Genomic DNA, 19335 nt, shown 5'->3' with positions numbered 1-19335 from the left:
CCACTGCCTAACCTTTCTTTTTGCCCTGCTCTTCCCTGTTCTATGTCCCCTCTCAACCCTCAAATAAAAGAAGTCTAAAAAGTTCCTGTAAAACACCGTCCTTTTATTGTTTGGGAATCATGAAGAAGAGCCCCAGGTGCTCTGGTCCAATCCTTGGTGGAGATCCAACCCTCTCAAGCTGGAGGTCCAGATCTCTGCACGTCCCTGTCTTCCTCTGCCATGACCACTTCCTCCAGGGTGCACCCCTGCAGCTTGCTTCCCACTAATGTGTGGCAGGTACCAGGGGGTGGGAGTCCTTCCTCAGAGTAGCACCCCCTCAGGAACACAACTCTGTCCTCATCTAAGGTCAGTCCATGGGCCCGACACAGATCCTCTGCTTCGCGGAGTCCATCCAGGGCCAGAAGGTGTACTATGAAGTCCAAAGGCAGGGTCTGTCCTTTAGGAGTGCTCAGGGCACGGGACAGGCGGGCCAGCGCTTTGCGGCGGCAATAGCCAATGTGTCCCTGCACAGCGCAGCTCTGTAGGTAGGGCAAGGTGCGAAGCAGGCGAAACAGCCGGGCATGGTTGCCTTCACGGAAGGCAGCGTCAACAGCCAGGGCAGTTTGAAGGGGTCGGCAGGCACGAAGGGTGGCAGGCAGCTGTAGAACCTCCTGCAGGGCTTCCACAGAGCCTGAGAGCAAGAAACAGAAAGGAACAAGAAGACTTAATATTTCCTAGATCAGGCCTACCTCACACCCCACCTCCTCCAGCTCGTTTCCAGATCTTGGTTCTGCCCATCTGTCAACTCCAGTCACGTCTCCTAGAGACGTAAACCCACTTCCTCTCTCCTTCCAACAGAGATCCAGCCATCTGACCCTTCTCTCAAAGAACAGACCATTTTCGGTTGCATTCCTTTTTTTTTTTTTTTTTTTGGTTTTTCGAGACAGGGTTTCTCTGTGGTTTTGGAGCCTGTCCTGGAACTAGCTCTGTAGACCAGGCTGGTCTCGAACTCACAGAGATCCGCCTGCCTCTGCCTCCCGAGTGCTGGGATTAAAGGCGTGCGCCACCACCGCCCGGCTCGGTTGCATTCCTTACAAAGGGGAAGTGGGCAGTGTTTTACATTCCAGATGGGGACACAGACGTCTTCAGGGTTCCTATTACTGAGACAAAACACCATGACCAATCGCAAGATGGGGAGGAGAGGGCTTATTTGAATTATACTTCCAAATAGCTGTTCATCACTGCAGGAAATCAGGGCAGGATCTTGCAGGCAGGAGCGGATGCAGAGGCCATGTAGCGATGCTCTTACTGGCCTGCTCAGCCCGCTTTCTTTTTCGTTTTTGTTTTTTCTTTCCCCAGTATTTTGAAGCTGAAGATTCCCTGTTTTTCTTTTTTTTTTAATATTTGTTTACTTATTATGTATACAATATTCTTTCTGCGTGTATGCCTGCAGGCCAGAAGAGGGCACCAGACCTCATTACAGATGGTTGTGAGCCACCATGTGGTTGCTGGGAATTGAACTCAGGATCTTTGGAAGAGCAGGCAATGCTCTTAACCGCTGAGCCATCTCTCCAGCCCCAGATTCCCTGTTTTCTTCCAGAGGTCCTGAGTTCAATTCCCAGCAACCATATGGTGGCTCACAACCATCTGTAAAGAGATTTAGCGCCCTCTTCTGGCCTGCAGGCAGAATGCAGGCAGTGCACTGTATACATACTGTTATGCATGACAAATAAATCTTTAAAAAGTCACTGTGTGGGGCTGGAGAGATGGCTCAGCGGTTATGAGCACTGCCTGCTCTTCCAAAGGTCCTGAGTTCAATTCCCAGCAACCATTACAGGTGGCTCACGACCACCTGTAATGACGTCTGGTGCCCTCTCCTGGCCTGCGGCATACACACAGACAGAACATTTATACATAATAAATAAATATTAAAAGAAAAGTCACTGTGTGTGTATGATCCAAACATACTGGATTCACATATAAAATCAAAGAATATGCCTACCTCTGAGTTGGGATTAAAGGCGCCTGCCACCAGGCCCATCGGATTTTCTTTTAATAAATAATTCATTCACAGAAAAGACTTTTAGCAACTTCTGTCAGATTCATTCATGGGCCAGCCCACTGAGTAGTTTTTATGTTTTCAAAGTGTTTTCTAGGCCAACTCTCTCATTACTAGTCCACCTCCCTTCAGCTCTATCACGGAGAAAACAGCCCAATTTGGTCCCAAGTCGGGACTCGAGGGCTCTTCCGACCTGACTTTCCCAAGGAGGATCTATTGCTGAGTGATGCAAGCTGCCACGGTCCTAAGCTACACCTCACCACTGATGCTAGAACTGCTTCTCCCCCCCCCCAAATCCTCGGATCCCCAACTCACCCAAATTGTAGAGCAGAAAGAGGCCCTGGAAGGTGGCCTGGCGGGAGTGCGGGGCGTCGCCCCTCGCGTAGCAGCGCCGCAGCGAGCCGAAGCCCTCCTGCACCTGCGTCTGCAGCAGCACCGGGTCCGCGGCTCCGCGCGCCTCTTCCGGCCGCAGCCGCGCCACCACTGCCAGCAGCGTGGCCAGCGCGGCCTCCAGCACCGGCGCAGCTTCCGCGTCGCCCACGCCCTGCAGCGACAGATCCAGCCGCACAGCGCGCAGGCGGTCGGCCACGAAGCCCACCACCTCCGCGCACGACGCGTCGGCGCGGCCGGCCACCTCGGCGGCCAGGTAGTGCACGGTGGCCAGGAGCACCGGGGGCGGCCGCAGCAGGCCGGGCGGGGGCCGGGGCTTGCCTGCCGCCGGCCGGCAGTACTCCTTCACGGCGCGCCGCGGGTCGGCTCGGGGCACGCTCCCACGGATTCCAGGCTCCACCTCCAGCCGGTGCAGGCGGCGCTCGCGCTCGCGTCGGACTCGCTCGGAGGCCGGGCACATGTCCGGGCACAGGCCCCTCGGCAGCTCGCAGCCAGACATGGCTGGGCTGTGGGGAGACGACGCACGCTCAGCATCTCGGGGACGGCGGACGCGGGGCGCGGCATGCTGCAGTGGGCTCAGGGAACACGCGCCGGGCACAGAGGGGCTGGCCTGTCCCCGCTCATCCAGGTTTCCCGGGCCTGGCAGCGCACGAACCCTCCCGCTTCGGCGGGCTTCAGCAACGCCTCCCATAACCCACCGCGCCTGGCCTCCGCGCCCCCCCCTTCAAGTCGTCCCATGATGCACCAGTTTGTAGTTCAGTGATGAGGCCACACCTCCTCAGATACTTGGGTAACCCTGCTTTGCGTATCTCTCCATTATCTCTTTAACACACTAAACTAGTGCCGTGGGCCTGTCATTCTTTATTGTTTCCCTGGAGATAGCCTCGCTAAGCGTTTTGTTTTGTTTTGAGACTGGGTCTCACTTTGTAGCCCTGGCTGATTGACTTAGATTGAACTCAATAGAGATCTGCCTGCCCTTGCCTTCTGAGTACCAGGATTAAAGGCGTGGACCACAACACTCAGACATGATTTGCTAGACACAATTTACTCAACTCAGTTGGTACAATGTAAACTCAACCATAGACAGTATAAGCAAAGGGACCTAGTTATGTTCTGACTCCTTTTTATTCACATACATTTAAATTTTATAAATTGGTCAAAGAATCCTTTTCCTTCCAACCAACCATTAACAAAAAAAAAAAAAAAAAAAAAAAACAAAACCAATAAAACAAAAACGAAAGGAAAAACCCTTGTAGCTTGACGGCCTTACAAAAAAAGGCAGTGGGCCAGGTCTGGCGCAGACTGCAGGCTGCAGACCCTGGCTCTAGGGGGGTGAACTGACAGATTTGTGGCCCAGATGCCACTCACATAAAGAGACAGGCGGGACCAGAAGTTCAAGTCTGATTCCAAGGAGGCAGGCAGGTCAGAGCTGAGAAGTCTTTGCTTTTCTCTTACTTGATCCAGTTAATACCGATAAGGTCCCTGGGTTACAAGAGCAGGGAAACAAGACCGGGTCCCAAGAAAAGGAGAAGAGGAGGCTGGCAGTGCTGGAGCTGACATCCCAGGAAGGGTGCCCTCAAGGCAAGTGCACTTGGAGGGTCTCTGCCCGCCTCAGGTACTCAGCTGCCTTCTTCTTCACACCTTCCCGGCGGGCAGGGGACGGGTCACCTGAGAGAGCAGAAGGCCCAGTCCCTTCAGAATGTACCTCCCCCTGCCCTGGCTCTTTCCCATTTTATGCGGCTGTTAAAAAGGGAAAGAAAATTCTGCCCAAGGTCTCTGTGAGAAATGAAGGCTCCTGGACCTTCTTTGTTTCCTTAAAATACTTTGTATGTGTGAGGTCAGTGGTCAACCTCAGATGTAGGTGTCCTTCCATCATGTCTGTTCTCTGCTGCACACGCCAGGCTCACTAGCGCTGTTTCTGTCTTTGCCCGCCACTTTGCCATAGGAACACATGGTCCCTGAGCGTGCTGTCGCATGCCTCTGTGTGGGTTCTGGGCACTCTAATTCAGTCCCTCATGCTGGCACGACAAGCATTCTGCCCACTGTGCCATCTTCCCAACCGTCCCTGTCTTCCTTACTGCCATACTCACCCGAGACACCCTGGAGGAGGATGTGCACCCCATCTTGGTAGTCTTGGAGCGCAGCGGCATAGGCGCCAGCCTTCTCTTTCCGCAGCGCTTGAGTGATGAACTCTGTGGCCTGGCTCAGATAAGCTGGGGCAGGTTCTCCATCTTCAGCCTCTCCCTTCTCCTGTCCTCCTGGCTCCCAGGGTTCCTGGTCCAGCCTTTTGGACTGTACCTCCATGGCTGCTAGCTCACTGGTATGGGTGGGGCTGGTGCCTGTACTTTCTATAATAAAACAGGAAGGATTCAAGCCAGACTGGCCTTTCCAAGGGTCCAGCCCAAGCTTATTTTGTTCATTAGTTTACCAAACTGTCCCCACTGGAGGGGACCAGAGCCTGGAAATACAGAATTCACTTGAGTAGAACAAACAAGTTGCGTTCTGTTTGCTTGGTCTGGCTGAGGAGCTTTTGGAAAGGCTGGTTTATCATTGCTGTTGCACACACGAGCAAGCGCAGGCATGAGTGTGCTGTGGCATCCGTGTAGAGGTCAGGGGACAAGTTTTGGGAGGTTTTTTTTTTTCACCCTAGGTGGATTCTGGGGATGGAACTCAGGTTGCCAGGCTCATGAGACAAGTGTTCTCAACCAGAGACTTACTGACCCATAGCCTTGAGCTTCCGGTCTTTCTGCCTCTGCCTGTCTAGTGCTGGGATCCACCATGTGCCACTTCACCTCTTTTGTTTGTTTTATTAAAGACAAGGTCTCACTATGTGGGCCTGGCTTTTCTGTAATTTGCTGTGTAGACTAGGCTGATCTTATCACATATCTGCCTGTCTTTAACTCCCTGAATGCTGGGATCAAAGGTGTGTGCCACCATAGCCAGCTTTTCCATTGAAAAAAAAAAAAAGTATTACATGGTGCTGGAGAGATAACTCAACAGTTAAGAGCACAGGCTGCTCTTCCAGAGGTCGTGAGTTCAATTCCCAGCAACCACATGGTGGCTCACAACAACCTATAATGGGATCTGATCTCTTCTGGCATAAAGTCAATAGAACACTCACATATATAAAATAAATAAATAAATTAAAAAAAGGAAATGTTTAAAGAAAGTATTACACTTGTGTGTGTGTGTGTGTGTGTGTGTGTGTGTGTGTGTGTAGGTTGGAGGGCAACTTACTGGAATCTGTTCTGTCCTTCCACCATGTGAGTCCAAGTCGTTAGGCTTGTTGGCTCATACCTTTATCCACAGAGCCATTTTAAAGGCCCTTGTTTGAAATAAAAGCTGGGCGGTGGTGGCGCCTTTGATCCCAGCACTCAGGAGGCAGAGGCAGATGGATCTCTGAATTTTAAGCCTTGGCCCATTTATAGGCCAGCCCTTAGGTGGGTGGAGTAAACAGACAGAATGCTGGGAGAAAGAAGCCGAGTCAGTGAGTCGCCATGATTCTCCCACTCCAGACAGATGCAGGTTAAGATCTTTCCTGGTAAGACAGCTCATGGTGCTACACAGAATATTAGAAATGGGTTAGATCAATATGTAAGAGCTAGCCAATAAGAGGCTGGAACTAATGGGCCAGGCAGTGTTTAAAAAAATACAGTTTCCGTATAATTATTTCGGACATAAGCTAGCCATGTGGGCGGCCGGGTGCCGGGGACGCAGCCCCGCCGCCCGTATTACAACAAGCCTGGTCTACAGAGTGAGTTCCAGGACAGCCAGGGCTACAGAATGAGTTCCAGGACAGCCAGGGCTACAGAATGAGTTCCAGGCCAGCCTGGTCTACAGAGTGAGCTCCAGGCCAGCCTGGTCTACAGAGTGAGCTCCAGGCCAGCCTGGTCTACAGAGTGAGTTCAAGGCCAGGCTGGTCTACAGAGTGAGTTCCAGGACAGTCAGGGCTACAGAGTGAGTTCCAGGCCAGCTTTTTCTACAGAGTGAGTTCCAGGACAGCCAGGGCTACAGAATGAGCTCCAGGCCAGCCTGGTCTACAGAGTGAGTTCCAGGACAGCCTGGGCTACACAGAGAGACCTGTAAAATGGACTAGAAATTGAGTCCAGGACTCCATGCACGCCAGCCAAGCACTCTATCAGCTGAGCTGTGTCCTAGCACGGTCAGCCACTCTAAGACCCCACTGTGGTCACAATGTGAAGTGGGTGAGTTTCAGGGTAAGGAAAGCTTCAGTGTCTCTTTGCTAGGATTTGGAGAAGAAGCTCAGTACCCTGACTCTGATGGTCCCCAGGTCACCATGGGAATTCTAGTGCCCTGCTCTTTAGGACCTTACTGGGGCAAGGTCCCATTTTCTGTGTGTTTAGTTTGCTTTTTTTTTTTTTTTTTTTTTTTTTTTTTGGGTTTTTCGAGACAGGGTTTCTCTGTGGTTTTGGAGCCTGTCCTGGAACTAGCTCTTGTAGACCAGGCTGGCCTCGAACTCACAGAGATCCATCTGCCTCTGCCTCCCGAGTGCTGGGATTAAAGGCGTGCGCCACCACCGCCCGGCTTAGTTTGCTTGTTGAGACTATGTAGCCCTCATTGACCTGAACTGTGATATGGACCGTGCCAGCTTCGAATTCATAGAGATCCTCCTGCCTCTGCTTCTGTCTCTCACATGCTGGGATTCAGGGCGTGTGCCACCATGGCCAGCCGCAGCAGGCCCATGAGCAAGGACACTATGATGCTGCGCTACCCAGGTTCTGCTCAGAGAGGAGGGCTCAGCTCTTTTCTCCACAGCTGCTCAATATTTTTCATGGCCATGGAGGCTGCCACCTGGCTTCAGGGCAGCCATGCCAAGGGGCTTACAGAGATGGCATGTACTCCCTTCCTGCCCCTTAGCTTCTCACACCCCACACCTGCTCCTTACCCTCTTTGGAGTAAGGGTCGAAAAGGGCAAGTTCGGCGTCAGAGAGGGGACCTCGGGCTGGGGAGCTGGATGCTTCCTCAGTGCTGCCACAGCTGAAGAGAAGATCCAAGGCCTCCTGGGCAGGACTAGAAGGCAGGGGATCCACTGAGGAGAGACCAGGGGAACATTAATGCCTGCACCTACTGCTCCTCAGCTCTCAAAACAGAATCTCTGTCTTGAGTAGTCTTTGTAGCAATCAAGGGTACAGACAAGGCCACTATTAGGTTTGGGTGTATTTGACAGATTAGCAAACCACAGTCCAAAAAGAAAAATGACCTGCCCAGAGGTGTCCCCAGGAGAGCGGTAGAACTGCCCACCCTATACTTCTCCCTCGCGGGGAGGACCTGATGTATACCTGGTACATCCAGCTCCTCCTGGCCCCTCCTTTCTGCAGGCAGTGGCTGGAGGAGCCGGGGCTCATCAAGAGGTGGTGTGGGGATGAGAGGGGGTGGCAGGATGCGCAGGTCCCTGGACACCTCAGAGGGCCGCGTTACCTCCCCACCCTGCAGGAGACAAAGTCCAGCAGGGGAGAGGAGTCAGGGGTGCAGCCAGGGAGGGAAGCGAACAGGCAGGTGCTAGGGAAGTGGGGAGAGCAGATGGATTTACCCGGAAAAACTCCTTGAGCTGGGGGCTGTTGTTGAGTGCAGGGATGGGTACTGTGAAGCGCAGCAGGTCCTCCGCACCCTTGCGCCTCTCTTCAATCACAGAGGCTTCAAACCGCCCTGCAGATCCCGGAAAAGAGAGAAGCAGTGACCATGGGGCTTCTGGGGAGAAGCCCAATGTCCTGGCTCTTCCTAAGAAGTACTAAGCAGCCTGCTTGACTCCCCATTCTCCCCTTAATCTCTCGCTCCTTCTGCTGGCATCACCCTCCCTGTTCATTCTTTCTCCAGATGTGTAATGAGCACCTGCTTCCTGCTGGCTTCAGAAGGTTAGCAAGAGAAACAAGTTCCCTGTTCTCAAGGGTATCATACCACAGACAAGGAGGCAAGGCATGCAAGTTTGTCTGTTTTTAAAGACAATGTCTCATTAAATAGCTCTGGCTTCTGGCTAGCCTGGAACTTGCTATGCAGACCTCAAACTCAGAAATCTACCTACTGCTGCCTTCTGTGTGCTGGGATTAAAGGCATGTGCTATTATGTCTGGCAAGAAAGGCCTTTTGAGCCAGGTAGTGGTGGCACATGCCTTTAATCTCAGCACTCAGGAGGCAGAGACAAGTGAATCTCTGTGAGTTCAAGACCAGCCTGGTCTACAGAGCGAGTGCCAGGACAGGCTCCAGAGCTACAGAGAAACCCAGTCTTTAAAAAACAAGCAAAAAAAACAAACAAAAATAGATCATTTGAGGAGGCTTAGATGTAATCAGGAAGAAAGAAAAGTTCAGAGAAGGGAGGCAACTTGCCTAAGGTCACAAAGCAAAAGGCTGTTTCACTGCTGGGCATAGTGACCTGTCAACCCTGTACTTGGGAGGCTGAGATGGGAGGACCATCAGAAGGTCAAAGCTAGCCTGGACAACATTTGAGAACTTGCTTCAAAAAAGCAGGGAAAAAAGCTGGGTATGGTGGGGCACACCTTTGATCCCAGTAGGAGTTACATGACAGCCAGGGCTACAGAGAGAAACCCTGTCTCAAAAAACCAACCAAACAAACAAACAAACAACCAAAAACCAAAAGAAAACAACAACAAAAACCCGAAAGCTACAGCCCGCGTAATCTAACTCCCACAGTCAGTGTGCTGGGAGCACGGCCCGCACCCACCTCAGTCCTCATGACGGTCTCCTCGGCCTGGCATGACCTGCCAATAACTCTTCACTTCATTGCATAGGAGCACTCACATGAGTCTGAGAACTCTGGTAATTAATGGGTTAAAGAACTCCTGGTTCTTTGCTATAAAAACTAGCTTGGTTCTGGCACTCTTGTTCTCCCCTGACTCTCTCCATGTGATACACCCTGAGGCTGTGCCAGCCACAGAGCCATCAGCAGATGTGGCCTCTGAACCTTGGACCAGAGCCATAAATCAAAATAAGCCTCCATTCTGTATAACTAAGGCATCCAGTCTATGGTATTGTTACTGCACAGAAAACGGGCTAAGGCTCAGACAAAAGCCCTCTACCTCACTGAGCCTCGTCTTGATGGAAATTGTTAACAACCCAACACATAAAAGCGGGAGGTTGCTCTGACCTCAGTTTCCCCATATCTCAGTAAGCCCATCCAGTTTTCCAAAAGTCTGTTCAGGGTAGCGGACCACACTCACCAGCTTCCACCAGTCCAGGTCCCCTTTGCCTAAATCTACCTGTATACTGGGGTCAGGGGTTCAGATACAATACTCACCAAACACCTGAGCACGGGGGAAAGCTGGAAACTCTTCTAGCCGCCTGAAGAGGTTGCGGTGAGTATAGGCCAAGTCCCCATGCAGCTTACGGAAGTCACTGTATCGCTTCCAGACTACAACCTGTAAGGTATGCGAGACTTGACCTGGGCCAGCATGGATGGAAAGTGACCTTCCCATGCTCAGTGTGTCCTAGGGGCTGAGAAGGACAGCACACACCCTCTCCAGCACAGGCCAGGGAAGAAGGCAGGTCCTTGAATTTACTATCTGTCCCTGAGTGATGCTGGATCTGTATACCCAGGAGCCTTACCTCTTTGATGTCCTCTGGGTCCTTCTTTGAGATGAACTGAGAAAAGAAAGGCAAGAGCCAGGTGAAACTGGAGCCTGGCACCCAGTCCTGTGTTACCCCCCAAGTTGAGGGAGCCCTGAGGCCTCCAAGTATCCCTTAAAGGGTTGGAATAAAAGGATCCTGGATTTAAGGTTTTGAGTAAGTTTTCTTTTTGGTTTCTGGACATAGGGTCTCCTGTAGCCCAAGCTGGCCTCACATTGGCTGTGTAGCAGAGGATGGCCTTGTATTCCTAACACTTTTACCACTGCTTCCTAGGTGCCGGGACTATAGGTCTACACCACTAGATTCAGATATTTTATTATTTATTTTTGGTACTAAGGATTGAACTCAGGATTTCTTGAGACCTAGGTTAGCACTCTTCCATTGAGTTACATGCTCAGCTTCTTGAGAAAAATTTCTGTTATACACCTGTATCTTCATCTGGGAAATGTGAGGATACTAGATGTCTGTCTAGGAGCTGGGCTATGGTGGTGCACATCTTTAATCCCAGCACTTGGGAAGCAGAGGCATATGGATCTATGTGAGTTCGAGACCATCCTGGTCTACAAAACCAGTTCTAGGACAGCCAGAACTGTTACACAGAGAAACTCTGTCTCGAAAAAAACCAAAAACCAAACCAAAAACAACAAAACAACATCTGTTTAGATAGTCCCATACTTTATGTTTTTCTTTTTCTTTTTTTTGAGTCAGGGTTTCTCTGTGTACCCCTGGGTGTCTTAACCAGGCTGGAACTCAGAGATCCACTTGCCTCTGCCTCCCAAGGGCTGGACTTAAAGGCATGCGCTACCACCAACACCCACCAACTTTATGTTTTTTTAAGTTGGTCTTTTTTGGAAGGGGGGGGGGACAAAGTCTCCCTATGTAACTCTGGCAGGCCTTGAACTTGCTATGTAGATTTGGTTGTCTTCAAACTCACGGAGATTTGCCTGTTTCTGCCTCTTGAACGCTTGGGAGTAAGTCATGTGCCACCAGGCCTGGCTCTCTATAGTGAGATATTTGATTACACTGTGTACAGATGTGTCACTGTGATTAGTTTAATAAAAAGCTAACCAGTCAATACGAGGCAGGAGTTATAGGTGGAACTTCTGGACAGAAAGAGCTCTGGAAAGAAGAAAGCGGGAGTTGCCAGCCAGATGCAGAGTAACCAGGACAAGCAAGAGGAGAGGTAAAAGTCACAAGCTATGTGACAGCTGCTCGCAGATTAATATAAATGGGTTAAATTTTTTGTTTTTGTTTTTTCCAGACAGGGTTTCTCTGTATAACAGCCCTAGCTGTCCTGGAACTTGTTCTATAGCCCAGACTGGCCTCAAACTCACAGAGATCCACCTGCTTCTGCCTCCTGAGTACTGGGATTAAAGGCGTGCGCCACCACCGTCCGACTAAATGGGTTAGTTTAAGTCTTTTTTTTGTTTGTTTGTTTGTTTTTTTTGTTTTTTGTTTTTTCGAGACAGGGTTTCTCTGTGGTTTTGGAGCCTAGTTTAAGTCTTAAGAGCTAGTTAGAAACAAGCCTAAGGGGCTGGAGAGATGGCTCAGAGGTTAAGAGCATTGCCTGCTCTTCCAAAGGTCCTGAGTTCAATTCCCGGTAACCACATGGTGGCTCACAACAAAGAGGTCTGGTGCCCTCTTCTGGCCTGCAGACATGCACACAGACAGAATATTGTATACATAATAAATAAATAAATATGAAAAAACAAACAAACAAAAAGAAACAAGCCTAAGCTATAGGCCAAGCTTTTGTAATTAATAATAAATTTCTGTGTCATGATTCGGGGGCTGGCAGTCCGAGAAAGCCTGCTATAGCTCTCTGCTTTCATTCCAGTTCCTTCCTAGGGCCAAGTCCTGGTGTTCAGAAAACAAAGAGCTCCCCCACTTCTCTAAAGAAACAAGAGTCTGTCCTGGGATCCAGTTCTTTGTTCAGGGAGCAGCCCTGAGGTCACACACCCATGAAGACAGAAGCAGTCAACACTAGGCTCGGCACTCTGGCAGAGTGCCAATTCGGCCTGAGACAGAAGGAACACTTGGTGTGCACTGTTATGTTTCTGGAAGTTGTACAGCAAATGTACAGTTGGAATCGAAAAGTTTTCAAAACATCCTTTCTGTTTTCTAGACCTCAGCAAGTCAGACATGATTAAGATGCCTATTTAAAGGCTAAGGATGAGGACTGGAGCGATGGCTCAGTAGTTACGAGCACATCCTGATCTTGCAAGGACCAGAGTTTAGTGCCCAGAAGAGCACCCACGGGATCTGATGCGCCTTCTGACCTCCACAGTCAACCACACACAGTTGTGATATGCATTCAACAAATATACGCATCAATTAAGAAAAAAAAATAAGGGGCAGGCGAGATGATCCAGCAGTTAAACGCATTTGCTGCTCCAGCAGAGGGTCTGGGTTTGGTTCCCAGCACTCACATGGCAGATCAAAGTCACTTCTAACTCCAACTCCAGGAGAGTCCATACCTTTTCGAACCTTTGAGGTCACCAGACATGTACTTGGTACACATACATACATGCAGGCAAAACACTAATACATAGAAAATAAAGGTAAATAAATAAATCTGGAGCTGGAGAGATAGCTCAGAGGTTAAGAGCACTGGCTGCTTCTCCAAAGGACCTAAGTTTTATTCCCAGCACCAACATGGGGGGAGGTACACAATGGCCTATAATTCCAATCCACAGGGATCCACTACCCTCTCTGTCTTCCTCAGGCACTGCATGCACCGGGCACAGATATACACGCAGATAAAACACCCGTATATGTAAAATATAACTAAAAAAGCTAAAAGATTTTTAAAAATTTAAGTAAATAAACCAAATGTTATCTGCCTTTTAATCCCAGCACTCGGGAAGCAGAGGCAGGCCTGGTCTACAAAGTGGGTTCCAGGACAGCCAGGACTGTTACACAGAGAAATCCTGTCTTGAAAAGAAAGAAAGAAAGAAAGAAAGAAAGAAAGAAAGAAAGAAAGAAAGAAAGAAAGAAAGAAAGAGAGAGAGAGAGAGAGAGAGAGAGAGAAAGAGAGAAAGAGAGAAGAAAGAAAGAAAGAAAGAAAGAAAGAAAGAAAGAAAGAAAGAAAGAAATTTAAGTAAATAAATCTTCAAAAGACAAGGAGGAACAGGGTGTGGTGGCACACAGGATCCCAGCACAGAGTGTGGCCTATTGGTTCCAGATCATCTTCAGCTACACAGTAAGTTGAGAGGGGTGCATGTGGTGCATTTGTCTGGCATCAGGGTTCAATCCCTAGCACTGAAAAAAGGAAAAAAAAAATATATGCATGTGTAATGCACTGTGACCAGGTCTAAAAAGCTAAGGGAAGACCTGTAAGAAAGGGTTATAAATGCTTTGGAATCCTTCCTCCCTCCAGCCATCTTCCTAGGGACAATTACTTTGTATTTTTTTGGCATGGGGGAAAAAGAAGTTCTTGGGCAGAAGCGCAATCCCCAGACACCCAGGATTCTGACTTAGATCGCCTTGGGTGCGACTTTTATGTGTTTGCCTCCTAACAGCTGACCAATGCACTAATCAAAACAGTTGCCTAGCTGGAAGGAGGCACAAGAAAGCATACACCGGCTTCTCCCGCTGAAGGCCTCCATGGTTACGGGCCCCGGTAAAATTCTAAAGGCATTCTTTCATGATGATTTATTTTTACAGTTTCCACCATGCTCCTCTCTATGTGCTCATTTTAAGTCTTAGTTACAAACACGAACTTCTGCTTTTATTTACTTCCTGAGACAGTCGTGGAGATGGAGAAATTTCCAGTCCTTTTGGATTGCGTGAGCTTTTTTAAACCACACAAATACATATTTTTTAATGGAAAACAAAAAAGAACGCTAGGAAAAGGCTTTTATAGTCGGGCATAGCGGTTGAGCCTCTAATCCCAGCACTCTCTTGTGTCTTCGACGACACCCTGTTCTACATAGTGAGTTCCAGGACAGCCAGGGCTGTGTAGAGAGACTCCGTCTGGGGGGGGAGGGGGAGAAAAGGAAAAAAAAAAGAAAAGAAAAGGTGTGTGTGTGTGTAGTTTTATGTATCTAACATAGCTAATAATCAAAAGTTGCTCCAAGCGATTAGGGGAGGGCCGCATCTAGATGGCTTTAGCAGTAGGGCGGGGACGCAAGCCTGGCCCGGCAAGGGGTACACGTCCACTGGCTTTAAAAGTGACCTCAGCCCCGCCCCAGGTGGTGAGGAACCTTACGTCTCCTGCCTCAGGCTGCGCTTAAAGGGGAAACCCATTTTTGCAGGCCAAACTGCGACCTCCCTACAGCTCTTTGCCTTTAAGGCACCACACCGGTCTGGGCTGCTTAAAAGGGCGAGGTCTCCCGCTGAGTCCCACCTCACCTGCGCGGTTACTTTGTACTCCGTGTAGCCTTTGGGGTGGGTCCTGGGGTCCGAGACAGTGTAGTGCCGCAGGAAGTCATCCTTTGCCTGGCGCGACATGACAGTGAGCTGGCGGCAAGCTCCTCCTCCTGCGCGTCGTCCTGTCCCCGCTCCGTGTGTTCGGCCAGCTGCCACCGCCGGGCTCGGGCCTGCGCCCTTCTTCTTCAGGTCCAGGGACCTAGTCGCAAGTGACACAGCTGTTCTTGGCCTGGGGGCGTGGTTAAGGGAGTGTCTGACAAGTTCTAGGTCATTGGTAAAGCGCAGATCTAGGTAGAGAATAATTGGCTGGTTGTTTGGGGAGGTTTTACCAGCAGACCTCATCTTGGTGTGTAATTGAACCCACCTCACCCCAACATAAACCCTGCTTACAGATCTCCGAAACTTCTGCCCCGTTCCTCTTCTTTACATTCATTTAGCCTCTTTTTTTTTTTTTTTTTTTTTTTTTTTCCTTTCGAAACAGGGTTTCTCTGTGTAGCCTTGGCTGTCCTGGAACTCACTCAATAGACCAGGCTGGCCTTGAACTCACAGACCTTGGCCTGTTTCTGCTTCTTGCTCCCTGTGTGCTGGGATTAGAGGCTTGAGCCACCTCCTAGCTATTTTATGAATTATTTTGAGCCACGGTCTCCACTGTGTTGCCTAGACTGAACTTCTGGCCTGAAAACATTCTGCCTCAGCCTCCTGAGTATCTGGAACTACAGGTTCCAGCCACAGAGCCTAACTCACCCAATTTTCATTGCGTTCAAAGTGTGCCAGAAGAGCCAAGTTAAATTCCCTGTATCCCTGTGAGCGATTGGCTGGGTGATTGACATTTTCTGATGCTGAAAAAGTTGGATCATGGGCTGGAGAGATGGCTCAGCGGTTAAGAGCACTGGCTGCTCTTCCAGAGGTCCTGAGTTCAATTCCCAGCAACCACATAATGGCTCGCAACCATCTGTAATGAGATCTCGTGCCCTCTTTTGGCCTGCAGGAACACATGAAAGGAATGTTGTATACATAATAAATAAATAAATCTTAAAAAAAAAAAAGTTGGATCATGACAGAGGCACTGAAGTCACAATGTTTAGAGCTGTTTGGATTCCCCATAACTGCTTTATATTTGGGGGAGGTGGGAGGTACCCAGGTTGGCCTCAAACTCACTATGTAATTGAGGCTAACCTTGAATTTCTGATCCTCCTTCTACCTCCCAAATGCCAAGATCTGGCAAGCATCTCTTGTAGGATATTTCTACACTGTGTGTAGGTGTATTGCTGTGATTGGTGTAATGAAAAGCAGAATGTCCAATAGCTAGGCAGTTGGTATAGGTGGGATTCCTGGGGAGAGACAGGAAGAGGAGGAAGAATCTAGGCACACATGCAAGAGATGCCAGAGGCATGGAGAAGAAACAGGAGGTGGAGATGGAAGAGAGAGCAACACTGCTTCATAGAATGTAGATTAATATAAACAGGTTAATTTAAGTTATAAGAGCAAGTTAGAAGCTGGGTGGTGAGCTGGGCGGTGGTGGCGCACGCCTTTAATCCCAGCACTCGGGAGGCAGAGGCAGAGGCAGGCAGATCTCTCTGAGTTCGAGGCCGGCCTGGGCTACAGAAGGAATTCAAGCGAATTCCAGGACAGTTAGGGCTGTTGCACAGAGAAACCCTTTCTCGGACAAAAAAAGCTAGTTAGGAATAAGCTTAAGTTACAGGGTGAGCTTTCATAATTAATCAGAAGTCTCTGTGTGGTCATTTGTGAGGTGGATGACAGAAGGAAATCTGACTACAATATATCAGGCTCAGTGTGGGGCTTGAATATCCACACAGGGCCTGAGCCAGCAGAGGAGGCCCTGCTATGCAGCAGAGCCCTTGAGCTGGGGTGGTAAGGTGAGGCTCTGGGGGGCAGGCAGAGCAAGGCACCAGAGCTGCATGGTGGCGGGGTGGCCATTTAAGGTTTGTCTGGCAGTTAGAGAATGCTGCGGGCACACAGTAAAGTGGTCAGACCTAGAAAAACCTTTAAACAGACACAGTAAAAAATGGGTATAGACAGTCATAAAAAGAAATAGTTAAAAAATAATAAAGTTTTTAAGGAAGAGTAAATTAATATAAAAAAAGCCACAGGTGGGAAATACACAGGGTGCCTCAACCCTGTCAACTTTGTTTTTTTTTTTTTTTCTTTTTAAAGATTTTATTTATTACATATACAATACAGTGTTCTGCCTCCATGTATGTCTGCATGCCAGAAGAGGGCACCGGATCTCATTTTAGATGGTTGTGAGCCACCATGTGGTTGCTGGGAACCGAACTCAGGACCTCTGGAAGAACAGTCAGTGAGTGTCCTTAACCTCTGAGCCATCTCTCCAGCCCCCCCCCTTCAACTTTGTTGACTTTGAATTTTTTATTTTTTAATTTTTTTATTTTTATTTATTTATTTATTTATTTATTTTTTGGTTTTTCGAGACAGGGTTTCTCTGTGGTTTTGGAGCCTGTCCTGGAACTAGCTCTTTTTTTTTTTTTGGGGGGGGGGGTTTCGAGACAGGGTTTCTCTGTGGTTTTGGAGCCTGTCTTGGAACTAGCTCTTGTAGACCAGGTTGGTCTCGAACTCACAGAGATCCACCTGCCTCTGCCTCCCGAGTGCTGGGTTGTTTTTTTTTTTTTTTTTTTTTTTGAGACAGGGCTTCTCTGTAGCTTTGGAGCCTGTCCTGGAACTAGCTCTGTAGACCAGGCTGGCATTGAACTTACAGAGATCCACCTGCCTCTGCCTCCCAAGTGCTGGGATTAAAGGCATGCGCCACCACCGCCTGGTGACTTTAAATTTTTTTAAATGCTAGCATACAAAAAACAATAGCTGCTGAGAGACATTGGATTATGGAAACTGCTAAATTAAACCAACCTATATATTTTTAAAATGTCTTAACTTTAAAATGTTAAGTCAGAAAGTATGTTGCATTAGGGGAGAAGTTATGACTTTGTTTCCATAGGAAACAAAAAGTTGTGGTTCCCTTCAAAATTAATGAAGATCAGATTTGATTGGGGGAGACCTGAAAAGCTTGACTACAGACATTAAAAAAAAAACCAAGAAAGACTACAGGATAGGTGACATACCTACTGATCCCTCTACGTGGGAACAGCTCTGAGACATCATGAGACATGATAAATCTTGTTGGCTACAGAGTTCTCATGATTTATTACTGCATGACATCCTTTCATATTGCCTGGACAGAGGTTTGGTTATACAGTCCTGAAGGACTTATAAAGTTGATGGATGCCTTTTACCTGCTCACACATAGAACAACAATCATCTTTCTCTGACTTGTGCACATTGCACATTCTATACTTTTATTTGTAGATGGAGCTGCGGGCCACCCAGCTCCTGCACAGCTAGCTTTACCAGAAATAACAACACACAAATTGTATTCTTTTAAACACTGCTTGGCCCATTAGCTCTAGCCTCTTACTGGCAAACTCTCACATCTTGATTAACCCATTTCTAATAATCTGTGTAGCACCACGAGGAGGTAGCTTACCAGGAAGGATCTTAACCCGCGTCCATCTTGGAGAGGAGAGGCATGGCGACCGTCTGGCTCGGCTTCTCCCTCCCAGAATTCTGTTCTGTCTACTCCACCCACCTAAGGGCTGGCCTATCAAAGGCCAAGCAGGTTCTTTATTAATTAACCAATGAAATCAACACAAAACAGAAGACTCTCCCACATCATGTATTAATGTGAAGTTTATGTTACCTTTAAAAGTTTGTGTTTTCAGAAAAAAAAAGGACCAGACAGCAATAAAAACAAGTAGCCCAGGTGATCCAACCTCAGAATGACTCTCTTGCAATTTCCTCAAAATTCTGCATCCAGAACTACTTCAAAGTTCTAGCTGAAATGGTCTAGCTTCATCCACTATTCCAGCCAGGACTTCAGATAGACTCTATAGTTTCCCATCACACAGAGACTAAACAAAAAATAATACAGTTAGTTCTCCCAGGACTTGACGATTATGCAAATTTTCTCAGGGTCCCTTAAAGATATTGTCATCCCCAGACAATAGGAAGCAGTCTAGATAACACAATGCCCACATTTCCAAGAGATGGAGTGGGTGGTTTTGGTCATTTGGTGGGTTATGGATGTTTGTCATCATTTAGGGAGGGTTGGTTACAAATTATTACTGGTCACGGTAAGGGAGGAAACTATGCAAGGGAGGTTGGATTCAAGGATCTCGTTCTGAAAAGAAAAAGGGGGTATAGCAATGAAAGACCAAAAGGGTAGATTATTGAATCTACTTTTAACTAAGAAGCAACTATTAATCTCAAATATTTTATTAACATTGGCATGTATTTTTGTATAATGATACAAGTTTAAGGTTGTTTTTGTTATACTGTGTATGTTTCTTTTCTTTTTTAAAATATTGTACCTATGCAACTCATTAAAAAAATTTAATGTAAAATTCTAGTCCTTGAAAGCTATTATTATTAACCTTTTAGGATAATTAAGAAAATCAGGTTAGGAGCTGGAGAGATGGCTCAGAGGTTAAGAGCATTGCCTGCTCTTCCAAAGATCCTGAGTTCAATTCCCAGCAACCACATGGTGGCTCACAACCATCTGTGATGGGGTCTTGTGCCCTCTTCTGGCCTTCAGGCACACACACAGACAGAATACTGTATACATAATAAATAAATAAATAAATAAATAAATAAATAAATAAATAAATAAATAAAAGAAAATCAGGTTAGTAGTTGTTCATCTATAACAATCAAACTTGTAGTCATATTAGGTATGTTTTCAAAGTTCATACAGAGATATATTTTAGATAGTCTTCTAATACTTCATTGACCTACTGAATGTGGCATTTATGATATATATATATATATATATATTTTTTTTTTTTTTTTCGAGACCGGGTTTCTCCGTAGCTTTTGGTTCCTGTCCTGGAACTAGCTCTTGTAGACCAG

General features: G+C 47.9%; 2 protein-coding genes across 2 annotated transcripts; both read right to left on the bottom strand.

Annotated features, from left to right (window-relative positions):
- Positions 1-90: 90 nt before the first annotated feature.
- On the bottom strand, positions 91-3114 carry Sac3d1 (SAC3 domain containing 1). The gene is made up of 2 exons (XM_057778621.1): positions 2354-3114; positions 91-670 (listed from the first exon to the last, which is right to left on the bottom strand). Exons 1-2 carry the CDS (start codon positions 2925-2927, stop codon positions 174-176), a joined length of 1071 nt encoding a protein of 356 aa, XP_057634604.1. The 5' UTR covers positions 2928-3114; the 3' UTR covers positions 91-173.
- A 420-nt stretch (positions 3115-3534) lies between these two features.
- Snx15 (sorting nexin 15) lies at positions 3535-14618 on the bottom strand. Its single transcript, XM_057778362.1, has 8 exons — positions 14380-14618; positions 10006-10041; positions 9698-9818; positions 7980-8095; positions 7729-7876; positions 7335-7478; positions 4519-4776; positions 3535-4096 (listed from the first exon to the last, which is right to left on the bottom strand). The coding sequence occupies exons 1-8, from the start codon at positions 14476-14478 to the stop codon at positions 4005-4007; spliced, it is 1014 nt and encodes a 337-aa protein (XP_057634345.1). The 5' UTR covers positions 14479-14618; the 3' UTR covers positions 3535-4004.
- Between the last annotated feature and the right edge of the window lie 4717 nt (positions 14619-19335).

This window comes from Chionomys nivalis, chromosome 8 (genome assembly GCF_950005125.1).
Source record: "Chionomys nivalis chromosome 8, mChiNiv1.1, whole genome shotgun sequence".
Taxonomy (NCBI): domain Eukaryota; kingdom Metazoa; phylum Chordata; class Mammalia; order Rodentia; family Cricetidae; genus Chionomys; species Chionomys nivalis.
The sequence above is the reverse complement of the archived record's forward strand: the minus strand, read 5'-3'. Positions and strand labels throughout refer to the sequence as shown.

Excerpts from the sequence above, each read along its gene's own strand:
- Sac3d1 (XM_057778621.1), bottom strand. The coding sequence starts at position 2,927 with ATGTCTGGCTGCGAGCTGCCGAGGGGCCTGTGCCCGGACATGTGCCCG. Across the intron at positions 671-2,353 it reads CTTTCTGCTCTACAATTTGG|GCTCTGTGGAAGCCCTGCAG; the intron begins GTGAGTTGGGGA and ends TCTTGCTCTCAG.
- Snx15 (XM_057778362.1), bottom strand. The coding sequence starts at position 14,478 with ATGTCGCGCCAGGCAAAGGATGACTTCCTGCGGCACTACACTGTCTCG. Across the intron at positions 7,877-7,979 it reads AGCTCAAGGAGTTTTTCCGG|GGTGGGGAGGTAACGCGGCC; the intron begins GTAAATCCATCT and ends TGTCTCCTGCAG. Across the intron at positions 7,479-7,728 it reads GGAGGAGCTGGATGTACCAG|TGGATCCCCTGCCTTCTAGT; the intron begins GTATACATCAGG and ends GTCTCTCCTCAG.